General features: G+C 41.6%; 1 protein-coding gene across 1 annotated transcript in view; it reads left to right on the top strand.

Moving 5' to 3' along the window:
- The first annotated feature begins 1,351 nt into the window (after positions 1 to 1,351).
- dner (delta/notch-like EGF repeat containing) overlaps positions 1,352 to 24,666 on the top strand; it is a 44,602-nt gene continuing 21,287 nt past the window's right edge. Inside the window, exon 1 of the mRNA XM_076100854.1 lies at positions 1,352 to 1,993. Within this exon, the coding sequence (XP_075956969.1) occupies positions 1,583 to 1,993 (411 nt within the window). The 5' untranslated portion in view covers positions 1,352 to 1,582. The remainder of the gene's footprint in view (positions 1,994 to 24,666) is intronic.

The following is a 24,666-nucleotide window of genomic DNA, read 5'->3' as shown; positions in this document are numbered from 1 at the left end:
ATTGATCTTACTGAAACATGCAACGCCTTAAACGGAATAAATTGAGGTTGTAAATCAAACATCCACCTTTGAGTCTGGAGAAAGGTCAGGGCCTGATGAGACTTCTGCTTCTTATCGAAGAGAATGTAAGGACGTTTATGTTGGAAGTGCAGGTTAAATTGATCAGTATTCACCTTTTTTGTTGTCTCTTAGTCTTATATGATTAGTAAGCTTTCCATATTAAAACAATTTAAGGGGCACTCCATTGATTTAATCCAGCACTTCCATAAAGTTGGGGGACTTTTGAGAAATGAATGTGCTGATGTTTAGTCCCTTGTTCAAAGGATAGGCTCCCAGTGTTTCAATAGCCTGATGCTGGTGTGTACATTACACACGGTTTTTATCTGCTGTAATAATCCCCATGTTAATGTTCGTTAAGAGATAGTGTCTTAACATGTTTGTATGAGAGATGAGCGACAGAATCAACAGTCCTTGTTTTGAGCAAAAAAAAACAAGTTTATTGAAAATGTATACCAGCCTTCAGTAGTCTTGCGTTAATGAAATCAAGTGGGTGTCTTCCATCGGTTCAAGAAAGACTTTTGCAAACCTACACTTTAAATAAAGCTTAGAAACTACTGGATCCCATTCAGTACCTCACAGTGCAACTCTGGAGCATCTCTTCTCAGACTCCACAACCCAAACCTGAGTTGATTCTGTTCTAAAGTTGTAATCCCCAGATAACTCAAGTCATGCCACTTGTCTCAAACTATTACTGGTACTAGTGACTATAGATTTAATATGTAAAATTGGTGGACTGCCCCTTTTGTAAAGTTCAACAAAGCATTGCATCAGATTAGGAACTTGAGGGAAAATCCACCCCAAAACAGAGCTCATATTATGACCTAACCAACAACCTAAAGCATGTCTTTGTCCTGAATTTATACCCATAAAAACCTCTGGAAAATATATCAACATGTCTGCTACTTTCAACTTCTATGTGAAGATGTTCTCTCTCCACCTTGGTCATCACGTCATAGTTCCCTGCTGTTATGGGAATTGTTTTATGAAGGATTTTGGACATTTTTGCTTTGAACCACCTTGAGCATCATTCTGCTATTTTCACACTTGGAGTGCATCATCTCCTGTTATTGCTAAAAAGCAACTAATCTTATGGCGAAGCTGATAAAGATTTCCTCCACCTCCTCCGTCTTCCCCAACTACAGCCTCCTCCCTCCCACCTTCAAAGACCGGCTCCAAGGAGAGGTTATGGATGATGAGACTCTAAATGAGGAGGGTGCAGAGCTCCCCTGCTACTCTCATGCAGAAGCCAGGAAAGAGAGAGTGTGTGTGGGGGGGGGGGGGGGGGGGGGTAGTGTCGTCAGCTATCTTCGTCACTGTGACTCGGAGACAGAATAGAGCCGAGAGCCCTCCCCTTCTCCTTTTGCATCCCCACCTTCTCTCTCCCTCAGCCTCCACACCATCAGCCAGTCTGCTCTCAGTCATTCTGCCTGCGCACAGCTGATGCTCCACATCCTATACCAGCCTCCGCCTCCTCTCTCTCTCTCTTTCTCTCTCTCTCTCACACACATCTCTCAGCCGCTGCATGAACGGCAGCTGCTTTAGCTCTGCGGAAAGGGGAGACAACAACAAAAAGAAGAAGGGAAGAAACCAGAGTATGAGGATGAGTGTGTGCAGGGTGCCAGCAGTCCCCTGCTGCCGTCCCACGCAGATCGCACGGGGCTTCACGGCCCCCCTGCTTCTCCTCCTCCTGCTCCTGAGCGGCAGCAGCAGCAGCAGCATCGGGGCTGTCCCCTCTGCCTTCCAGCTGGCCCCGGACACCCCGGCCCCAGCCGAGCCCACCCCGACCCAGGCGGCACCTCGTCCGGACCCCTGCGAGGGGAGACCCTGCCTCAACGGGGGGTTCTGCCTGGCTCTGCCATCCGCTGGCAGGCCAGAGGACACCTGGGAGTACACCTGTACGTGCAGACAGGGCTTCACCGGACGCAACTGTGAGGTATGGACACATTTCAATTTAATGTCATCTGCACAGTGTGAGTGTGTGTGTGTGATCTTATCCTTTAGTTTGGATTTTTGCTTGAGAGCAAAGATACTGAATGAGCTTGGTGACTATGAAGGAGCAGATGTAAAGGTTGTTCCATGTGTTGCTTAGAATAAAGAGCTGTATTTGCCCATTATTTGTATTCTGTTTCTTTTTTGTATGGGGCATGTTAGCGTCATCCATTATCATTAATTATTCATTATCATCATCTCAAGGGGTTCAACTTGGATGGTGTGTGTGTGTGTGTGTGTGTGTGTGTGTGTGTGTGTGTGTGAGATCAACCTGCATCCTTGATTTGCATGCGAGTCGTACAGTAGATGACGGCATGTATGAGTGTGTTGTTGCTCTGCTGTTCTCGGATGTTTCTTTAATGGGAGCATGTGCTGTCACTGAGACACGGAGACGAGTGCTGCGTTGCTGTGGCAACAGGAGGGAAGAGCGGCAGCAGTGAGATGCGAGTATTGTGTGTGTGTGTGTGTGTGTGTGTGAGAGAGAGAGAGAGAGAGTATACTGTGTGAGCTATTGAGTATTTCGGACAAACAGCATTTCCCCCTATGACGTCCCGACGTTTGTTTTTTTACATCTGTGCAAACCAGATGTATTCCTCATGCGCATTCTCTAATAATGTGTGGGATTGATACAAACTCAAGTGTGGGTGAATCCGTTAACATCTGGGATAAGGCCAAAGGACCCATCTTCACACTGCATTCGTTAATTGGAACATCGTCATGAATAAGTGCTTTTCTGTTGCAGGTTACACCACATTTCACAAGCTATTATGTTCGTCTGGTTAAAGCTTGAGCCTCTTTTAATACCATTCTGCATGATGTCATCAGCCTAATGCAAAAAAATTCAAAATAGATTTGAGCATCAAAGATCCACTCACGAGCTTTTTTTTTTTTAGCTGACAACTGCTCCTCGTGGCCTTCATCATGTTTAGATTTGGTTTCCCAAATAATTTAATCAACGTTTTCTTTTGATGGAAGTCTGCAAAAATGTAGATTTGACTGTAGATGTTTCTTTTTCCCCCCCTCCGTGCCTGCTGCTCCTCCAGGTGTGAGTCCCTGGAATAATAGCATGAATATAGCTGATAATAGAACAATAGACTGACAGGATTGTTTTAGCTGTATCACATTGCTGGATTGAGTTTGCAGCTCTTACTATGTACATAAACCTGTTGTTTTTTTGCTGAATTGCGTGTAATTCATTTGAGCTTTACAATAGATGGACTGTGGCTAAGCCTCGGTATAGCATTAGGCTCAATAGGTATGAGTCATGCTCGGGTGAAAGAGAGCATCCGCCAGCAGCAGAGAGGATAAATGAGTCTGCTGCAGCATCGCGGAGGGAAACGGCAAGGTGACTGGGTGAGCTTTAGCAGGATCACCAACAGGTGGCAGCCATATCCTCCCCCCTTTGTGTTTACATGTGGATAGGCATAGAGTATGTTTGCTCATCTTGTGCATGCATGCCGGTGTTGTTTATGCCAATGGAAGGTATGTTCAGGTGAGCCTGCTGGTGGTGTGCAGGCATTGTGTTGAAGCCCTTTAGTGGAGCATCAGCAGGGGCCTGATCACTGTCTCCTTGGCTGTCCTGGTTTCATGTCTCAGAATAGAAAGCAGGCTGCAGTGTGTGTTACCTCTGCAGCCTGCTTCTCTTCACTGCGCTCACACTCTGTTCCACACAAACCTCAAAGGACGATGTTGTCACACAGCCTGAGCTGAGGCTGGACAAGGCATGTACAGAATTTCCATATTTTTCATGGTAAGAGGGAGAAAAAAAACCCCATCTCTCCCTGACCACCTTGCCCACAATTCTCTCTTCTGCTGTAAAATCCTGAGACAACAACATCCACTCCAGCTTTGTTCTTCTTATGCGTCAAATCTCAGGTCCGGAATCGGCCCCGAGCCAGGCTCGAGGGGAATCATTGATTTTCGCCTCGCTGCCCTCCTGCTGGTTGTTTCTTCTCCATGGAAACTGGAGCAGCAGTCAATTGAGATTTGGTAAATGACCTGATTGGCAGAGCGCTGGGCTGGTTGCCTCTGGATGCGTCACAACACAGATGGTCCAGTGACAAAGCAGGAGGAGAGATCGAAGAAAGAGACGGCAGTGAAGGAAGGGCGAGAAATGAGTCTTGAAGAGAGTAAAGTCCTGGTTTGGGGGGCGGGGGGGGGGGGGGGCTTAGTGAAGAAATGCTGCTGTAAACGAGTGTCATCTGCTCACCCTCCTCGCTGCCTCTCTCTTCTTTTATTTTAAATTCTGTGTCAAACATGGGGCGCCATACAAACCACAAAAGCACAAACCAAGCAGAATCTGTAAAACTAAATTTGAATTGTAAGGATTAAAACTCATGCCTGTTGATTTCAGGATATTAAGTGAAAAACATTCTGGCTAAATTGCCAATCGTGCTGTGTTTTAAATGTGTGGAAGCAGCTAATGCAAACCACAGCAGCAGGCACCAGGGTAAAACAAACCCACTCTAGTTAAACTCCCTGCGTTTTAATATAATCCTGCACCTTTTCTGGATGGCAGCCTGTAAACTGTCCTGTTGGAACTCACTACCACTGGCCTTTCTCTGAGTTATTAGCTTCTCAGCCTCGGGCTTATTCATTATTGAAAGGCCTGTTGTGCGCCCTGATGGATTTGGTAACTTGCTCTACAACACAATCAGGCTGTGGCAGCGCAAAACAGCCATATGTCATGAAGCAAGTCCAGGAAGCTCTCGCAGGGCTGCTAAACCACTCGGTTATATGAAAGCAGTGGATCAGACTGAAGTTAAGTTTACAGGCCCAGCATTATGAACACGGGATGCATGTTTTATTAGCTGCAACCAGCAGCTTTGTAGCATGCTCCGTCAGTCGGTTGGTCCACAAAAATGTCCCCTCCCTAAGTTTGGCAGCCACAGTTTTCGTCCTATAGGAGGCTCAGATTTGGCATGGAGATCAGTGAGGGTGTGTGCGTGTGTGTGTGTGTGTGTGAGTGTGTGAGAGTGCATGAATACATGAACGCGTGAGCGTACGTGGTCGCAGCTAAAACGTGGTGAAAGAGGTGACATCTCGAGCACAGAAGTAATTCAGTTTCTGCAGCCGACAGTTCTGCCTCAATTTAATAAGCTCGCACAGAGCATGTCAGAGCTGGGATGAACTCAAGGCTTTTTGACACATTGATGATCTTTAGATGTCAGCTCAACCCCGGTTCTTCCCTGGACACGTATAAGGGCGGTCTCACTCACAAGTACCTCTGTTTCACTGTTTTATTCATATAAGTTCTGGCTTCTTACTGTGATTTTTGGACGTTTCCTTTTCTACCACCACTGACTAGTGTAAGAACATATTCAAAGGAGTAGTTTGATATTTTGAGAGTTATCCTGAGAGTTGAGAAGAATGATACCCTTTTTACTGCAAATATGAAGCTGCAGTCAGTCAGCTGGTTAACACAGCTTAGTCCAAGACTGGAAACAGCGAGCCTGGCTCTGTCCAACGGTAGCAAAAGCTGCATATCAGCATTTTAAAGCTAGATTTGAAAAAGGACAAGATACAGTTTTACAAGGGGTTATATGTGGGATTATTCCTCGGCACTGTAGCAGTGACCTCCAGACTTGGCTCCCCGCCAAGAAATAGTCCCAGTTAGGAAGTTCTAGCTTCCCGTCTTTATGCTAAGCTAAGATAACAACTTGGCTCAAGCTTCATATTTAATAAGGAACAGACGTGAGAATGTTATATCTTGTTATTTTAATCCGTAACAAAATAGAAGAATAAAAACGACACGTTGTGATTTCACTGGAGGACTACTACGCAGTCGCTTCCTAGCATCAAACATTATTTTTATTTTTAACAAACAAGATGTAACGTCTTGCTGTGTGTAAGACTAGCTGTTTCCCCCTGTCCATGGTTAGCTATATTAACCCTATCCTGGGTCTAGCTTCACATTCAGTGTACAGACGTGAGAGCGGTATCAATCCTCTCATTTAACTCAAGACAAGAAAGCAAGTGTGTATTCCCCAAAAATGTTGAACTTTTCCTTTAAGCTTGTTGCCTTATTTATCAAATATATCTGTGCCGTCATCAGCAGGATCAACGTTGAGAAGATGGGTGCTGACTTTTAGATTACAAAAAGTTTAAAGTGAAAGTATTTTGATATACGATGCACCATCTTATCAAAGAACTACAACATTGTCAGTTTTAAAAAAGGGAGTGTGTGTGTGTGTGTGTGTGTGTGTGTGTGTAGCTCTTGTCTCCCAGGGCTATTCACTCTGCTGGACCCGAAACAGCCAAAGCCGCATCCAATTAAGCAGAGCTCAAAGCTCATCGCCAGCCTTTGGTCTCTTTGATATCCCTGTCTTGTTAGTCAGAGGGTATATATGTGTGTGTGTGTGTGTGTGTGTGTGTGTGTGTGTGTGTGTGTGTGTGTGTATCAATGGACTCTCATATCCTCTTGCTATAGAGTGCAGTCTTTTTATATCTCTAATTACTGAAGCACTTTTGTTGACCTCAAAAGTGTTGTATGTTCAGTTGATCATGCATATTGCCTGTGCTGGTGTTTTCATTATTTATTAATTACAACAACAAAAAGCAGCATATCCTCACATATGAGACCCTGGAACCAGAGAACCTTTACCATGAATTGACTTGAAGATTAATTGTGATTCCTCAAATTTGCTGCTGATTAACTTTCTGCCAACAGACTTAATGAACTAATTGTTTCAGCTTTAAAATCCTGAAAATATTGGTGTTAAAATGACACTCCTGTGCATCACATGTTGTCGTCTGTCATTGTAAAATCTACTTAGGCGACATTTATAAATAAAAAAACAAATAAATAAATAAACAGTCACATGTCACATCACGATGACTCTGAATATTGCTGTTTCTCTCACTGCACTTAAAACACCTTGCAGTACTGAAATGAAATCTTTCGTGTCTTGTTTAGATAACAATATATCTTGTGTGCATAGTTGACATTTTGGCCAGTGAAAAAGCTCATCGAGTGTTCAAAGAAGAAAGTTCATCCCCTTAAAAACTATTCATAGTAAAAACAAAAGAACATTCTGATTTTGCAGTGAATGTTTTTCACAGTCAACTTGGAAAATAGGTGTTAAACAGCTGCAAACTGTTGCACCATTAGCACATGTTTACATCCACATGTAATCAGTTACAGATGGTTTGATGAAAGCGAGGATGTCACTTTGGTAACAGGCTGCTTATAACCCGGTACCTTTGATACAGCATCTATCAATCAGCAAGACTCCTTTGAGCTATTATCACTGAGCTATCACTATTCATGTTGATGTCCTTAGATGTTGCCAGGCGGACTGTGCTGCCTTTGAGCAGGAGGGCTCGTGGCCAATCACTTTGGTTATTTCCATATCACACATCACCTGGACTTTTGATCTGTGGGAAGCTCGCGCTGAGGTGGTGGATGGGTTAGTGAGGCCTGATGCATATGGATGAAAGAGGACACGGTCTGCAGAGGACGTGAGCGGCTCAACACCAAGTGATCATGCTCTGCGTATTGATTGCTACAGTCACCCACGGGTCCATTATGACAGGTGAAAGTCATATGTTAGATTTAGTTTCACTTGATGTGTTTGACCTAACAGTTTTAGCCACGAAAGCAGAGAGGTTCTAGAGAGATGTTGGAGAGTCGGTCCACCATTTTGGTCCAGACTGAAATAACCTAATAACTAATGGATGGATTGAAGTTAACTTGTGTAACCTACAGACATTCATGGTCCCCAGAGGATGAATGCTCCTGAATTTGGTGATCCCCTGACTTTTCTTAAAATCATTAAAGTGATACATACATTAATCTATCAATGATTATAATACATGATTCCGATAAGGGCCATTCTGCAGAATAAGTATTTTTACTTTTTTAAGTGTTTTTCGATGCTAATATTTGTGTACTTTTACTAAAGTAAGATTGCAGGACTTTTACTTGTAACAGAGTATCTTTACGCTGTGGTATTGCTACTTTTACTTTGATAAAATATCTGCGTTCTTCTTCCACTACTGCCTAAATCCATTAAAAGAAATTGCCACATGTATCATCTGACCATAAGTCAGTTGACAGCATTAGACAAGTAATATTCACAAGACAATTGGTAACAGAATTAATTTTGAACACTGCCAGCAACAATTTTAAAATAATGAAATCTTTCTGACTACAGTCATGTTTCATCTCCGCTTCTTTTTGTCTTGTTTCCTTAATAATACAGGCCAATCAGTTGCTGCATTTTTTTAAGCAGTTTTGACCGCTCACATGTTTGCTGCCACTCATCATGAACAGCGCTCTTATCTTTGTGTCATTGCCTCTTCTTTGAGCCTCTTTAATTTTTCTGGAAGTGAAACTTCACCCTCTCTGTCCTGGATAAAGTAGAAGTCATTACATTTCTCCCAGTGGTTTAGTTTAGGTGTTTTTTTATTGCTTTTCGTCTGCCCTCATTGCTATTTATATCTTTAATGGAGCAGCGAGTTGTGTCACCATTCGCAGTATAATGTAAAAAAAAAAGGGCAGAGAGGCTCTAACTCAGCAGCAGTTCACCCTAATAATAAACCTCTGCTATAACACCATCATTGTGCTGCCTCTTCCTAATGATTAGTCTTGTTGTTGTTGTTGTTGTTGTTGTTGCTGTCAACATAATGAGCGTATGTGTCAGAAGTGTGGTGTATGAGTGTGTGTGTGTGTGTGTGTTAGAGGTGGAAATCATGAAACACTTTGCTGATTCGAATCACTTTGTTCGGATCAGTTCAAAGATTCGTCACTGAGTATCGTTTGTTCACTAGGCGGTCGCATTCCTGTTCAACTTTATTTCAGTGTGTACGTCACGTCAGTAAGTGAACGCATCGCTGTTCATACAGTCATACATTACAAGTGTAATGCTGATTCATTTAGTCACACTTTCCTGTTTTATTTTGAAATACTCACCTTTCTCCCATTTCAGACAGCTTCCCCTCCTGCCTTTGTGTTTCCCACCGGTGTGCTTGTCTGCCCTGATGAGTTTCACCTGTTCCTCATCGGCCCCGCTCTCACCTGTCCCTCGTTATCACCCTCCTCCCCTTGTGTGTCGTCTCTGGGCTCCCTTTGTCATCTGTCAGTTCGTCTCCGTTGTTTCAATTCTGTTTGGAGTTTTGTTTCCTGTGACCTTGCCTGCTGTTTCCTGTGACCTTGCCTGCTGTTTCCTGCCTGCCTTTTAGACTCAAAACCTGTAAGTCATAGCCATTAAATCACTGCATTGTTCCCGCATGTCTTTCCCCTGCTGCCTGCTCGCCAAGCTGTGACAGTTTGGTTTAGTTTAGTACAAAACTAACCGTTACCTGCACTGGACTGTGTGTGTATGCACTGCTCTCATATGGTGGTTACAGCTTATAATGCTGTAATAATGCTCCCAACTGACAGCTCGGTCGCAAAATTGTAGCACCCGCCTTACAATTCTTGATCTAAGTGATCTAATCGCTTATCTTGCACCTTTTTTAAGAATGGGGATGTCATTTGCCGACATAGCTACCTGGCTACATCCACAATTAATAAACATAAAAATAGCCACGTAAATGGTGACGTGAGATTGACGTAGTGTAGCTTTACTGGTTGTTGTAAGTCGACTTGAAAATAGGCTTATTTATTTTCGGCTGCAGTTAAAAACTGCTTTAGGCAACTGCTTTCGCAGAGTGGAGACATCACTCGCTCGTGATTGGTCAGGGCAAAGACGACATGAAGGGGATGTGAGCGCAAATAAATCTTCTCTACTAATACTACATCAAGTACACAATATCCTATGCAGCCTCAAAGAAAATGTCTAATTTTAATTCATTCGATTTTTGAAATTAGATCTGAATGAGACTGAACCCTCTTATAAGAATATTTATTTATATATACAGACCATGCTTTTGTTTATTTGGATCCCTATTAGGTCTATCCATGGCACCAAATATTCTTCTTTATTCATACTAATAAAACCCAGTAGAATTAAAAATATGGTATTTATTGATGCAAGAACACACCAGTTGATGAATCCTGTTCATATTCCCTTAGTGTTTGTGGTTCATTCTCAGCTGCTCCCTCCTCTTCTCAAATGTTGTTTTTGGTTTGCGTTGACTCACATTTTTACACACTGAACTGCTCATAAACACACAAATGTGGTGTCATGTATTCAGTGGTTGGACAGAAGTCACCAGTCCGTCTGTGGCTTTGAGGACTGTTCATGGAGAGTCTTGGCTGCTGGATGAGGAGTTGTGACCAAAGTGATGTGGTGTGTCCCCATCTCTAAGCTCTCACAGCACATCATTCACATTACTTTGTTGTCCATTCGATTTGCATAAAATGGAAATTGTTCGTAAAGGCACCGGCAAATATTTTGAATTCATTAATATTTATTTTAATGATTCTTTTTATCTTGATCTTCATTATTTTTTATCACATTTTCACTGTCAAGCACTTTGCAACATTGTTTTTGAAAGGTGCTATGTAAATACAGTAATCACTATTATACAAGACAATGTACAGTCATGACCTCCTCTTCAGACTTTCACATAACTTCCTCGTCAGAATCACGACTAAGCTGTGAAGAAGAGAACTTTGCAGGAGGGGACGGACTCTGAGGCGGAGCATGTTTGCCCTCCTAGGTCATGGTTAGGCATTGCAGAGATTGCTGCTTTGGGGTCGGAGGAAACACAAATCCAGCAGACACAGATCCGTGTGTGTGTGTGTGTGTGTTTAGAGGAGGGGTGTGTATCATCCTCTGCTCTGTTGCCTTTCTTCCTTCCAAAAGACAGTGCCTCAGTACCAGATGCAGAACTGACTCCTGCTGTCTCCTCACACACACACACACACACAACGTGTCAGTTAAGTCGATTTGACAATATGTTATTTAATGAAGCCAACTGGGAGACAAGCCAGCATGTGGCGGTGTATGCGTGTGTGTGTGTGTACTGGTGTGTGTCTTGAACATCTTCGCTTAGCTGCAGACAATGAATGCCAGCTTAATCCAAAAAAAAATCCCTTCAGGACCAGCAGAGCATCTCAGCCAGAGAGAGGAGCGAGGCACAGTCACCAGCCTCCTGCGTCAGACACAGAGATTAGCTCGTATTAACGGCTGGGCCTGTCTACCAGTTTATAGGAAAGACGCTGTGGAAAAATGGTCTGTCCGTTGGGGATTATGCTGGAAATGTATCGACAAAAAGTAAATAAGTCTGATATGAAGAAGAAGTTCACCTAAAATTGGGTTTTGTAAGAAGCAATATTAGCTTTATTGGGAGGAGAGAGCTTACACATCAAACTCAATGTTCAAATAAAACACCAAATACATGATTTAAAATATACTGCAAGTTGCTATAGCTTCAGTTACATTAATATATTCTACATGAATCTACTTGAAACCTTTAAAAACAAAAAAACTCTGTTAAAACTGTAGGAAAGATTGTGCAGGATATACAAGTTTTCTGTATCTATATCTTGTAAAATGAGACATGGTTTATCTGAACCCAAGCTGTCTTCAGTCTCTACACAAATCTGTCTTTATAAAAGCAGGACGTGTTTCTCACGGGTGTTTAAATCTTCTTTTTCGTGTGGCAAGCAGTGATGTGCTTTAAACTTGAGTTTGAGCTTTGGGGGAGAGAGTGCAGCTCCCTGTCGGGGGGGAATCGATCCGTCCGGAGCTTCATCTCCTGCTGATACATCCGCTCTGATCACATCAATCCTCAGTGATCCGCAGCTGATCGCTGTTGATCGATGGGGGTTTCACACGACAATGCCTTCTCTTTTCGGCTTTTTTAAAAAATGTTCACTATTTCATAAAAGCAGTGACACTTTTCAAAAATGAGCTATAATTCATCACTACTTGCTGTGTGTTCTTTGAGAAATATTGAGCTGCAGTAAGTGAACTGAATCATAAGAACTCAACTCGGCGTACTGACTTGTTTCAATGTGCTGCTGTAAATAATAAACTAATGTAACAACTGTCAATGTGTGTCAATCTGAAAGTAGTCCCCAGCAAATGCACTTTTGTCTCCTATTTGAGTAATATTTATAAAAACCACAATGCCCAGCTGTTTTCTGAAATGACTGGGCCTTTATAAAAATATATATATAAAATCAAACCATATATTTATTGACTTCAAACAATAACGTCTTTAATAACATCACAAATGGGTTTGGTGTTGAGTAGGAAAGTCAGAATATATTGAGAGACGGACTCCTATTGATGAACACGTTGTTGTTTTTTTAAATGTGATTTGTCGACAAAGGCAACGGTATCCTTTTAAATAAGCTTTATGGAACAATGGCATCAACTTATTACAATATTAACATTTACTTCTATTGTTATCCCAACAAACCGACACATTAGTCTCCCTCACATCCTTTACAAAATGAACCAAACACAACTCTCCCCCGAATCACATTTGGTATTGTGGATTCAGAACGTCCTTCCTGTCATCCCTCTCCCTCCTGCTGCCGTTCCAACATGTTCATATGTAGGCGGTGTGGCAGAAGATCTGGAGCTCCTCAAAAGAAGCGTCTCCTCTGTTGTGGCTTCGAAGAACATTTTCTTCCTCTTCGGGGGACAAAGCCAGTGGGAGGACAGCGATGATACACGTGTCCAGTGTCGCCTCCTACGAGGACCAGCTTTCATTGCTATGCCCCCCTTTTCCTCTTCTGGGGTCTCCATAGCAACAGAGCAGTGACGAGGGGAGCCAAAAGATCAATGGGGGAAGAGCACATAACACCGAGCAGAAAATGTCACCTACTTCCTCTTTAGTTAATTCATTAATCCAGACAGGAAAAGGAACAAATCACGTGGCCCAATGAGTAGTCGTAGGAGGTACGACATGTTCTGTGTTTCTCGTTTGTACAATCTGTAGTTCTTTACGGAGTTATTCCTGTTTCAGGTGAAATGAATGGTGATCACTTACAGATTTTCAGGTCACAAGGGGAACGGGATGTTCTACTTCCAGTGTTTCAGTGACTAATTCCCTGTGGCAGCATCACCAGCTCCAGACCCATTCTGAGATTAAGCTTTTATTTTCACATCTGCTAAAAAAAAATGTAAATGTAACCTGAAATATTTTCAACAGCGACGAAAGCCTCAAGCCACCTTGTAGCTTTGATTTAGCTCCAGAAACTGTTTTACTTGTATGCCGGTGCCCGATTAATTGTGTCAGCAGTAGGTGTCACCTTTCTTCTCCCTATCTTGTTTTGCAAGGATCCTTCTGTGTATGTAGGTCAGAGCGAACAGCGAACTCGTAGATCTCTGCACAGAATGACATCCTTCTTTACCAGCTGTGGCCTGAGAGCGAGAGAGACTATTTTATTTGCATTGTAATCTTTTTCTCCTGCAGAAATTGAAAATAAAAAAATGATGGTAGCTTCCTTAAAGGTCTGGTGTGTAGGATCTGGCAGCATCTACTTACCCCGTGTGCCAAGCGTGAACGAGAACTACGTCGGCCTACACAAGCACATTAAGGACCCTTTCTAGAGCCAGTGTTTGTCTTCGTAAATATAAACGGCTCATTCTAAGGTAACAAAAACATAACGATTCTTATTTTCCGGTTATTATACACTAATGACTTATTATGTCATACGTGTTCATATTTTATTCCATTTCTGTATATCCTCCTAAATGCTACACACTCTACCTTAAATCAACAGTACACACACTCTGGGCAAATGATAGTCACATGATAATACTGGTGAACCATTATTGTGTATGTGGTTGACTCCAGGTGTAGTTGCTGTTCCCTTCATCTGTCAATATCCATGGGCTTGATATTGTTGATTCCTGTTCCTATATGTTATAGGTCAATTCTTATGATTAGAAGATTCTGTTGTTATGAGCTGTGAGGTTCTTACCTCTATTTTGTATATATTATATCTATATATGTGCTTTTGTAACATACATATGTAACTGGTTGTTATGTGTGGGTTGTATGGTTCACCGGTATTATCAAGTTACTCTCATGTGACCAGAGCATGTGCATTTAAAGATGGCGTCACTTGTGAATGTGCTATTGAATTGCAAGGGGAGCTACAGTGTGCCGACCTTTTCATTTGTATTTTCATTGCTGTCTTTTTGTCCAGCACTTGCCCACTTGTGCGACCACTTAATATTGTTTGTTGTGTTCTCCTGCAGAAATACTTTTTTTAAATTTTTTTTTAATATACAATAATTCACCCTTTGGACAGACAAACCACAGACGATCCATATCCAGACCTGTTACTCTAAATTCACTACAATGTGCAATAACTAATGCTCCGGCTCCTCAGCAAGTCGGATCACAGTGGGAAGTAACTTCTTATGCAGAAAGTAATGATGAAACAGCATGTCATACAGAGAGACAGCTTAAAAGCCAGGAGGAGGGCTTCCATCCAAATCATTAAGTGTTCTGTGTGTTGCACAGCAGAGTCTGCGTCTGATTTAATGTTTTAGAAAAGGCTGCAGAGCGAAAATACAGCTGCTGACCTAATGGTGTTATTGCTGCAATGTCCTTGATATATAATGTATGAGTGATATATATATATATATATATATATATATATATATATATATATATATATATATATATACACACACACATATGTCCACTGTCCACACAGTTACAACTGCCTGTAACTGTGAGAGACATGTTATTCTACGGGTGATAGACCATGACTACTTATCTGTATAGCTGTTAAAGGCTTTACCATTCCTCATGAGGTGATGTAGTAGAAGTCCCACAAAGTATGATTGTGCAAAATCCCTTTGAGGACAGTACGGGCAGTATACTGTAGTTGAGCTTGTTTTGTTGTTCAGTGTGCAGGTGTGTTTGTTGCTGTTTGTGTCTGGTGGATGAGCTTGAGTGTCAAATACTGACGGTCGGTCAGTCCCCCTGGCTGTCTGATACCGACGCACCCGGATTTCAATTAACCTCCAATGTAAACCCATCAGCGCTATTATTCGACTGTCAGAGCAACTGCGTAGTATAAAGAGCGAGATAGTCCACACAGGGCACGTGGGAAGGGGAGGTGGGTCAAACAAACACCAGACATTTGTCTAGGAGACCAGTGACCGTGTCACCCGTGTGAAACTAAAAGTTGATATTTTGTCACAAGTCTGTGGTGTTGTTAGTCACATGACTCGGTTGTCTCGTAACTTCTTTGTTAGTTAGGTATAGGAAAAGACCATGGTTGACGTTAACTTGACAGACTAAGTGGTGTTGTTGCTTCAACCTAACTTCCTGTGAAAGCGGTAGTTCATTTTAGAAAAGACACTATGTATGTACAAGCGGAAACTGACACGACATCCCCAACGCGTCCAAACACGAAAGGGGTACCCAGAGAGTCATAATTTGAAGCTTGGGGCCACTGACCAAGCCTCGGTATTTAACGAATAAAATGATAAAAGTTAGTTATGTTCTGCATGTCATTGTGTTCAGATTTGTTATTTCTGTCAAAGAGCTACGCAGGAAAAAGTGCAGTTATTGAGATTTCCAGGGTGTCAGTGAACATGTCGCATGAAGCCAGTCAGTGAGATGGCGTACGTGTGATTTGTACAGAGACTTAGAGGGATTGTTTTTATTTCCTGTGTAGGAGTCTAGAGGTTTAGAGCATGAACCGCACAGTTAGCTGCTTTGTTTTTGCCGTTTGCTATGGCCCACATTAACCTGCATACTGTTTAATATTAAACTGTCAGTGAAGCCAAGTGATGAGGGATGAATCAGTGCTATGAATAAAAAAGCAGCAAATCACATGACACTGTTGAATAATTGTGTGCTTTCTTTTTAACATTGCCATTTGTTTAATTTAAGCCATATTAGCTCACTTGTGTGTTTTTTTAAATTGTGAACTAAAGCATATTCTGTTAAAATAATGAAAACTGGACAGCTAGCAAGATCAGTCTTCGTTAAGGCCGGTTAGCGATCCAAAATGACATTTTTCAAATTACGTGCCCTGCTCCGAGCTACATTTAGAGTAGGAATAATCTGAAGAGAGACGCAATATTTCACTCTGCCTAATATTTCAAGTGATGCAGTCTGTTCTACTTGTCACAGCTAAAAATACTGTAGTCTCAACACTGACACAGAGTCGATATTCACAGCTAATCAAGAATAACTGCAGTGTTGTGAAGTATCGAGCAGACAGACTATAGTTGTCATTGTAATGTGAAAAGCTGCATGGTGTAATACCAAACAAACAAAAAAACCCTCTATCTGTCAGTGCATCTGCTCCAAGCTTCTGGTAAATTCACAAAGAGCCTAAAAGCTCCTGATCCGTTATAGTCCCCGTCTGATAAGAAGACAGACGACTGTGTCCCAGCCGTCGAGAAGAGACGTTCAAGTACCCTGCAGCCCCGGCGTCACTTGGATGGGTATAAATAGAGCCTCGCAGCGCCTCTCCTCTCTCCTCCTCTCCTCCAAACCCCCTTATCTTTCTGTCTATTTATTTGGCAGAGTTGAGAGGTAAATGTCTTTTGAGGGAGGATATTGAGCAATCACGGGAGGTTGTTACATGTCATTTGTTTGATGACAGCACGAGGACCCTTGTGGAGCAAACTAAGTGTCCTCCTGCTGCGTGTTGGCTTTTGAGTGACAGACAAAATGAAGCTCCAATAAAATACGATAATAAAAAAGTAAAGATGCGTAGGAACGGAAGATATGTATTATATTATTTAGATGGGAAATTATGAGCACGAAGGGCAGTCTCACCTCATTAGCATGTTTTTACTTCCACTGCTTCTCCATTTACATTTATTTATGCATCAAGGCGAGATCAAAAATCTGTCGAGGTGCTCGGCCACGTTCGCGTAGGCTTCATGGATCCACATTTTGAAAGAGGAATTGCTCTTTGAAGCCACTGGGCCAGGAAGTGATGGGGAATTTTGGGAGAGAGGGAAGGATGGCGGACGCTTTGATGTGCAGAAATAGATAACATTAAAGGCTCGCCTGACAAAAACACACTTTCTGGCCACGGCGAAAGCACCGTCCCGTGTTACTGGATGCTGCAACAACTTGGATGAATATGAAGCAGATGATTGCAGATTGAGGAGTCTTTATCCCACAACGGTTTGCGATATAATTAGCTTGAGAGGACAATACAATTCTGGGAGCCAATTTTGTTTTTGAGAACAATTATTTATCCTTTTTTTGGCGATAGGGAGTGAACGCCTGCATGGTTTCATATTTAGCAGAACAAGTATTGTGTCCCTTGCTCGTCTTCGGTCTCTCTTGCTGTCGGAGGGAAGGCAACTCATCGATAAGTGCGCTGTCACATGGCTCAGTCCCAAGCGGTAACGAGGACAGCTATAGCCACTTTATCAAAGAAATGTTACTGGGGAATCTGTTTTAAGGATGTAAATTCTTCCTCCAGATGCAGTTAGTGTGTACTTTAAGTACCCCCGAGCGAGGCTGTTTAGTGGTATCACCGGGCAGCTCTTAGAAGTGAGTGAATGAGTGAAATCCATCTTTCTCATTCGGTACTCCCCTAAGGCATTGCTGTGAGTAATAATGTATTTTATGAGGCTGCCTGAAGGGCTGCACAAACGTTATGGGAGTTTCACTGCAAACAAATCTTACCAAGTATATTTATCTAACACTCATAACATTTAATATAAGACCCAATCCCCTAACAAGACCCATTTCAGTAAGATATAGGGGACTGTTTTTAGACCACGTATCTTGAATATCTTAAGTGAAAAAATAATGTTGGATGGTTTGAAAAAAGGCTTTTTTAAAGATTTTTTAAAGAAACCATTATCAAAATAGTTTTGTAGCGTCTTTCAGCTATTTGTTTTGATTTCCACACCAAACTACAGACAGACACAGTTAGCAACTAGCTGGAGACCATAGCATAGCATTTAGCTACATATATAGTATGGTTGGTAGAGACAGAGCTCAAAGGAGAGTGAATATTGGATTTGCATTCATTAAGTTGCTAAAAATACACCTCCAAACGAATGCTAATGTTGCACCGTATATCTGCTGGGTGTGAAAACAGGCAATTGTTTGCTAACAGGTGAAAGGTTTATGAAGGTTTAAAGCTTGAAATAAGTTTTTCTGATGGCCGTCTCAGCAAACGGCGCCATTGCTTCACATAGCTAACAAGGGGAACTACAATTATCAGTGGATTTGTCAGTTTGATTTACAAGTAGTCATAAAATCCATTGTTGCTTCTAGATGCATTCAGTGAGACCACCACCTCTTCCTGCTTCAGCCCTGGCTGAGACTCGTCAATCATCTGGCAGATAGCAGCACTGACTGCTGACACTCTTCATCTAAGATTAACTGAACACCGAAAATGGCCAAAACTTGATCAAATACACGTTGAAACGAGCTAGAGAAGACTGCAGCCTCTTGAAACCACATTACAAGTGAAGATGTGCTGAAAACCAACTTTCCTTATCGAAAAAAAATATATATATTTAGCTACATGTGATTTCACAATATCCTAATATTACAAATAATGCTGACAAGAAAACAAAAACATTTCTATTTCCATTCCTGCTTTCCCAAATGGGATTATTGACGTTTCTCCTGATCTCATCCGTTACACACTGCTTGTGAACGGGTCAAGTTTTGTGTGAGAATATCTATTTATTAAAGTACTTTGGTTCTTTATTTTATCTGAACAGCCTTGTTTCTACCTCAGCTCTTCACACAACCCGACAGCTGTCACTCTCTTCTCAGTTGATGGTTTGATTCATGTCTGTCTGCTTTGCACCAAACAGGCAAAAGCCTTAGGACATTTAACACTCTTGTGTTTCTTAAATCTAAGGCGCAGTCACTAAAATAGATCTGTTGCTGTTGGTCCTTTTATATGACAAGAGCTTTAATGAGCCTGAGTCCCAAGATAAAAACACAATTATTCAGCTTCTCTCTGAAAAGATTAAATTGTTTTGTTTTCACGGTATGGATTGTCTGTCTCCTTTCTCTTTGTCTGAAAGTAATGTCTCCGTTTCAATGACTGTGACAGAAAAAGGCTCAAATACCTGAACATTGTGAAAGATCCCAAGTAATGATAACAGAATTCTGACAAGTACATCCTAACAATCAACTGATCCTCCATTCATGGCTGTGACAGAAATAGGAAAAAGTCTCAGGCTGAGTAAAGTGGTGTCTTTAAGTTGTGTCTGTGCTGACAGCAGAATGACGAGTTTGGATCATGAGGGGTTTCATGCTGGGTGGTTTTCTGACTGGCGGGTGTAATAAACCGTAACAACAGTAATGTCTGCCTGGGATACTGACAGGATATTGCTTAAATGCTAAACCAGAAGCTCAAGACAGCACATTAACCTGTCTTTGAATAGTATTGAGTTGATGAGGTCGTATGGGGGAAGCAAAAACATTTCTGAATTGAAAATGAAAAAAAACCAAAAAAAAAAACCTGGTCAGGCAAACTTATTCACACTCACAGTTATACTTGACCAGGGTCCAACAACTATTCTCCATAATAGACTCTCATTCAGATTGTCTTCCTTTTCAGGCTGCTTATGTGGATTCCTAGCTAGTCATGGTTAAACGTTGTGTAATAGTCATACTCGTTACCTGGAGAGGTAGGAAGATGTACGTTTCTAAAATGTTATGTTTCTACGTAACAACCTGTGGAGCATACCATGTTAGTATATCAGTGTTAGCACTACTATACTACACTAACTACTGAAGGATACTGAATGTATACACATGCTGCTTTTAGTTTGTAATGACTGTGACAGTGAATAAAAATAGTCTTCTGTCTGTCCTAACAATTCATGAATATCAATTTATTAGGCAAAACATGCAGATTCTATGGATACAATTAATTTCATGTATTTGTTCATATTTTTCCTTTTGTACAGTCTTCTAAGCAACGGTCTTCTTAGGGTTTAAAATTAAAACCTGCCACCAGCCAAATACCTAAAATATTCAGTGGCTGCGACTTATCAAGTTTTTCAATTTTATTTGACACTTGAGCAGTTACTCAGCTGGGTTTCCATCAGCCTCTTGTATTATGAAAAGGAGCAGAGATTAGACTTGCAAAAATGTTGATCCTCTTGCATCCATTGGCCGGTGAACAAAAATAGTCACATTTCTGCCAACGACAGAAATGTTTGCCACAGTCTTGCATCATGATGTGAGAACAGACATTGATCCTTTGACGAGCTTATTGCCACTTTTCAGTCGGAGACATTTGACTGTCTACAGGAAAAATCCATATTAAACAGTTTCTTAATTTTATTGTTCCTTTTTGCATTTGCATTCCTTGTTTGTAGTGCTCACAGAGCCCTATATGTCTCATCATTTGTCAAAACTTCCTTCTTGGGTGTAAACTGTTTGGTATCCAGACCTGTATTTGCTCATCACCTACCGTCTGAACCAGTTCTCTGCTTTGTAGATTCCTTACTCTTCGCTTTATTTGTTTTGTTTCATGCTTCATTCGGTGCACTGCTCCTGCTCGGTTGGGTTTGAATCCCTGAGTCTCCCTTCTCATAAATCAGGAATGCATTGGGGGACTAGTACTGTCTGGACCCAAAAGTTGTGTACTGTACTTCCATACATTCCTGCGGCTATATGAAAGGTGATATTTCCACAGTAGCACATTTTCCACTTGATTAGTATAGTTAATTATGTACCGGTGGCAATTTTTAATGCTTTTCTGGGGGGGGGGGAGGGATGATTTTAAAGTATTATTTTGTCACTATCATGAATTAAATATTTTTGTTTTAGCTGGATTGCGGGTACTCATTACGTACTGCACATTCAAGATAAAAATGGCTGCTGGCTACATGTAAGTTTAATTCGGTTCATCTAGCTAATTGCTGCTGTGTGATTGATTATATAATTACACGGTATTTGTTCCTGTTATAGTCACATAGTTGTGTTTGTAATTCCCTAATACTGGCGATGCAGTGTGTTTCACAGCTGTCGATCTGTGGAGAATACTGTTGTTATAGCTGTGTGTGTTGTAAAGTACATGGCCTTCGTGTTGCAAGATTGTACTTTTCCCTCCAACCGTATATATTTTCTCATATTTGTTCTGCTCCTCTGAGATTACGCAGTGCAGAGAGATGCTCCAGTTTCTCTCTGTAGCCTCGAATTCAGCAAACAGTGAATGCTTGACAAATACACGCTCGGTCTTAAAAAGAAGATCTAGATCAGACGCATACATTTTTAACTATCTCTCATCATTAAAACATGAAATATAAGACCATTGTCAACACGTCACATTAAGTTTCTGCTGACAGTCAGACTGCAGTATTATAACCTTAACACTGGCACTGGAAAGTAACGATTCATCATTTTCAAATGGCATCAGGTGAAGTATTCAAGCACTCACATTAGACAAAGTGCAATATGTTATAAACCACAGTTGTTCAGACACAATGAGAGGTTTGAATTTTTGGTCGTCGGTGGTTGTGACACAATCTTGACATTGGCAACTGCAAACTATTCCCCATCATACGAATTTACCCCCGGGGATCAATAATGAATTTCAGATTCTGGTCATGCCCTGGAGTCATCTTAATAATGAGAAAGGCTGTTTAAAGGAATTACATCTGCTCTTATCAGTGTCAAGTCATTCTGTCATGTAAAGTACGTGTATATATAGAAGGTAGGAGAAAGAAGACTGGCTAGCAGTGGGCTCTTTGGGGTTTACCTCCTATTAGCCTCAGCGTATGTCAGTGAGACTTTCTCATTCAGCTTTGTTGTTGGAGATGGTCCGATAAAGGAAAATGCGATCTGCAGGTAGCTGAAGCAACAGTTCTCGACAAATGGGTCGAATACTCAAACTGCCGTTTGTAATGCTTTCTCAAGGCAAAGTTAAATGTAGTAACACCATATTCACTTTGAACAATGGACACTATTCTTGAAGATCTATCTTGTTAAGTGTTCGCTCCTTCTCAAGCTGCCACTCAGATTCAGATGCACTGTGGCATCCCTACAGTGTACAGCAAGTGCACTCGTCCGGACACAATGTTACCGAGAACCACTCTGTGTCCCCTTGTCTCAGGAGGGACTATTAACGAGACAAATTTATCCTTCACTGAGCTGCTGCGGAGATATTTCCCTAATTTGTGAGCGAGTGTTTTCATGAGTGAAGGATTAAGCAAATGCTATCTGTATCTATTCTCCACAGTGGGGGTGTTATCACCCTGACAGAGGGAGGCAAATGGTGATAAACAGCCCAGATGAGGCAGTAAGTGGATTATAAAATGGATTGTCTCTCTGCAGCCTGATGAGACTCTTTGGGCAAATATTGATACAAAGTGTGTGTGTGTGCCTGGAACTGATGCGGTGGGGGCATGAAATAAACACACACACACACACACACACAATGCGTATTGTACTGTTTGCTAATTGCGCTCACGTTACCTAGCTACTGTAGCCATGGCAACACATATTGATGGTTATAAAGGGGCTGGAGAACAATTTCAGACAACATGCTGAGCCAAATCAGCTTCTCGCCTTCCCTTTCCCCTGTGCTCACGTGTGTATTCGAGTGCTCTTGTGCAGGCCGATACTGAAAAGCCATTTATTTTAATCAGTTATTTTCGTGCAGTCTTTCAGCCCTTAGTGTGTGTGGAACTTTATTATTTTCGTCACGTGCGCATTTTATTTTCGTGTGCGGCGTGAGCCATCGCTGCCCTTCCAACTAATTGCATGTGTGCGATTAGCTGAACGATCTGGCCGTTAGAGTGAACCCCTGCAGTATTATGATCTACCGCTCAAATGAGTCTCCCATAAACAGTAAGTGGCTGATAAACCGATGAAACGGAGCGCTCAGTTAACTGCTGTTGTGAAACGGCTCCAGCTCCGTCAGGGTTGTAGCTTCACAGGTGCTTATTGAACTTGCTGATCGGCCCGTTCAGAGCAAACTCTCTACTATAGTAAAAGAAAGTTCTCAAACATTACCCACGTGTTATTGTTGACTAACTTATTCCTAAAGCATACCCATTAATATGCAGCTGTGACAGCGTTGGAGGAAACAGAAACGAGTGTAAACCCTGACATATCATCACCTTGTAAGTTGATATAAGAAACTTGTTAGGAAACAGTTTACATTCAGCAGTTAAAAGAAATATCATTTATTTGGAGTTTCTGGCCACCTGGCAAATGTAAGTCCGATATGAACTCTCCTTTTAGCTCTGCTTTTTGTCTCTTTAGCTGCTCAACGCACCACAAAGTTGACCAGCTAGTCGCTAACTGTGACTTTTTGCTGTTTGGTGCTGGGCGGGTGTGGTGCAGTGTTGGTGATAGCCACTCTAAATTATCTTCCTCCACCTGTGCGAAACTAGGTGTTGAATGTGCACACACTGCACCTTCTTTGAAAGGGTTTGGCTCCCCTTCAGCCACAAGAGCATTTAGTGGACGATAAAGTCTGCTCTCAATCGTTGTTCTAGTTTATCCCAAAAGTGTTGGATGGAGTTGCGGTCAGGGCTTTGTGTGTCGGTCAGTCACTTTCTTCTACACCAAACATTTTCCTCATGGACTTGCTTTGTGCATGGGGGTAAAAGAAAAGACTGTTTCTAAAAAGTTGGAAGCACACTATTGTCTAAAATATCATTGTTTGCTGTGACATTAAGATCTTCCTTGAGCCCAAACCGTGACAAACACACCCGTCCAAAAAGTATGTGGGCACCCTTGTCATTTGGCCCCATATTCAATCCATTGATATGATGATGGAAAACTTTAAACATTCCCAATGCAGCCTCCACCAAATAACTGACCAGTTATGACGGCTGGGCTGATACACACGGGAAAACCCTCACAACTCCAGCTATTGTTTTTCCTTTAGCTGTACTTGAAGGATTACATGCTGCACAGTTATGGTCCGGATACAAACAAATGTGTTTTTCTGAGTTCTTGAAACCTTGGCAGCAACAGCAACAGTTTGTAAAATCACTGAGTAATGGATACATTCTTAAATACTGCTTTGTTTTTCCTCACTGCATCACATTCTCTAATAAAGCCCTCTGTTTATCATCACCATGCACTTTGTAATATCATAAGTTTAAACTCAACTCAGCTTCTGGAAAAAATTGGTATGAGGAAGCTAGCAGGCGGTTTTGAAACATGTATTTTAATATATGTGGAGAAATTCTCTTTTAACTCTCTCAGAGGTCAGAGGGCAGCTTCAGATCTGCTGAGCTGGTTGGGATTTACTGTAATGACTTGCTCAAGGACACTTCTTCTTATTTAAGCTTCCTACACGTTTGTCTCATTGATTACTAACTCTGTAGCCCAACAGTCTACTCTTTAATGCTTTCAACACTTCAGCACAACAGCGGCAAACATCATGAAAGTGATCTTACAGATAAACATATAAAGACGCTTTATTTCATGGCTCCATGATGTCCTAATAGAAAGACTTGGCTAATGGAAGTGTTATTGAGAGAAAAGCTTACTTTAAACCCAAGCAAATTTTATTCATCATTAATTTACTATTGTGAAATGTGATTCTCCATATGTTCATTAATACTATGTTCAACTCAAGATGCTGTGCTTGAAACTTGCAATCCAACAGGAGTGTATCAATTTGTGTGGAGACTGACATCTAATGTAGTGGTCACGTGTTTAATTTACACTGCTAAATTAGATTACCCTTTTGTAGAGTTTTCTGTTTAACTCGTGTGTGTGTGTGTGTGTGTGTGTGTGTGTGTGTGTGTGTGTGGTGTCTACATCAACAGA

This window comes from Anarhichas minor, unplaced genomic scaffold (assembly GCF_050575085.1).
Source record: "Anarhichas minor isolate MPS153535 unplaced genomic scaffold, ASM5057508v1 ptg000026l, whole genome shotgun sequence".
Classification (NCBI taxonomy): Eukaryota; Metazoa; Chordata; class Actinopteri; order Perciformes; family Anarhichadidae; genus Anarhichas; species Anarhichas minor.
The sequence above is the reverse complement of the archived record's forward strand: the minus strand, read 5'-3'. Positions and strand labels throughout refer to the sequence as shown.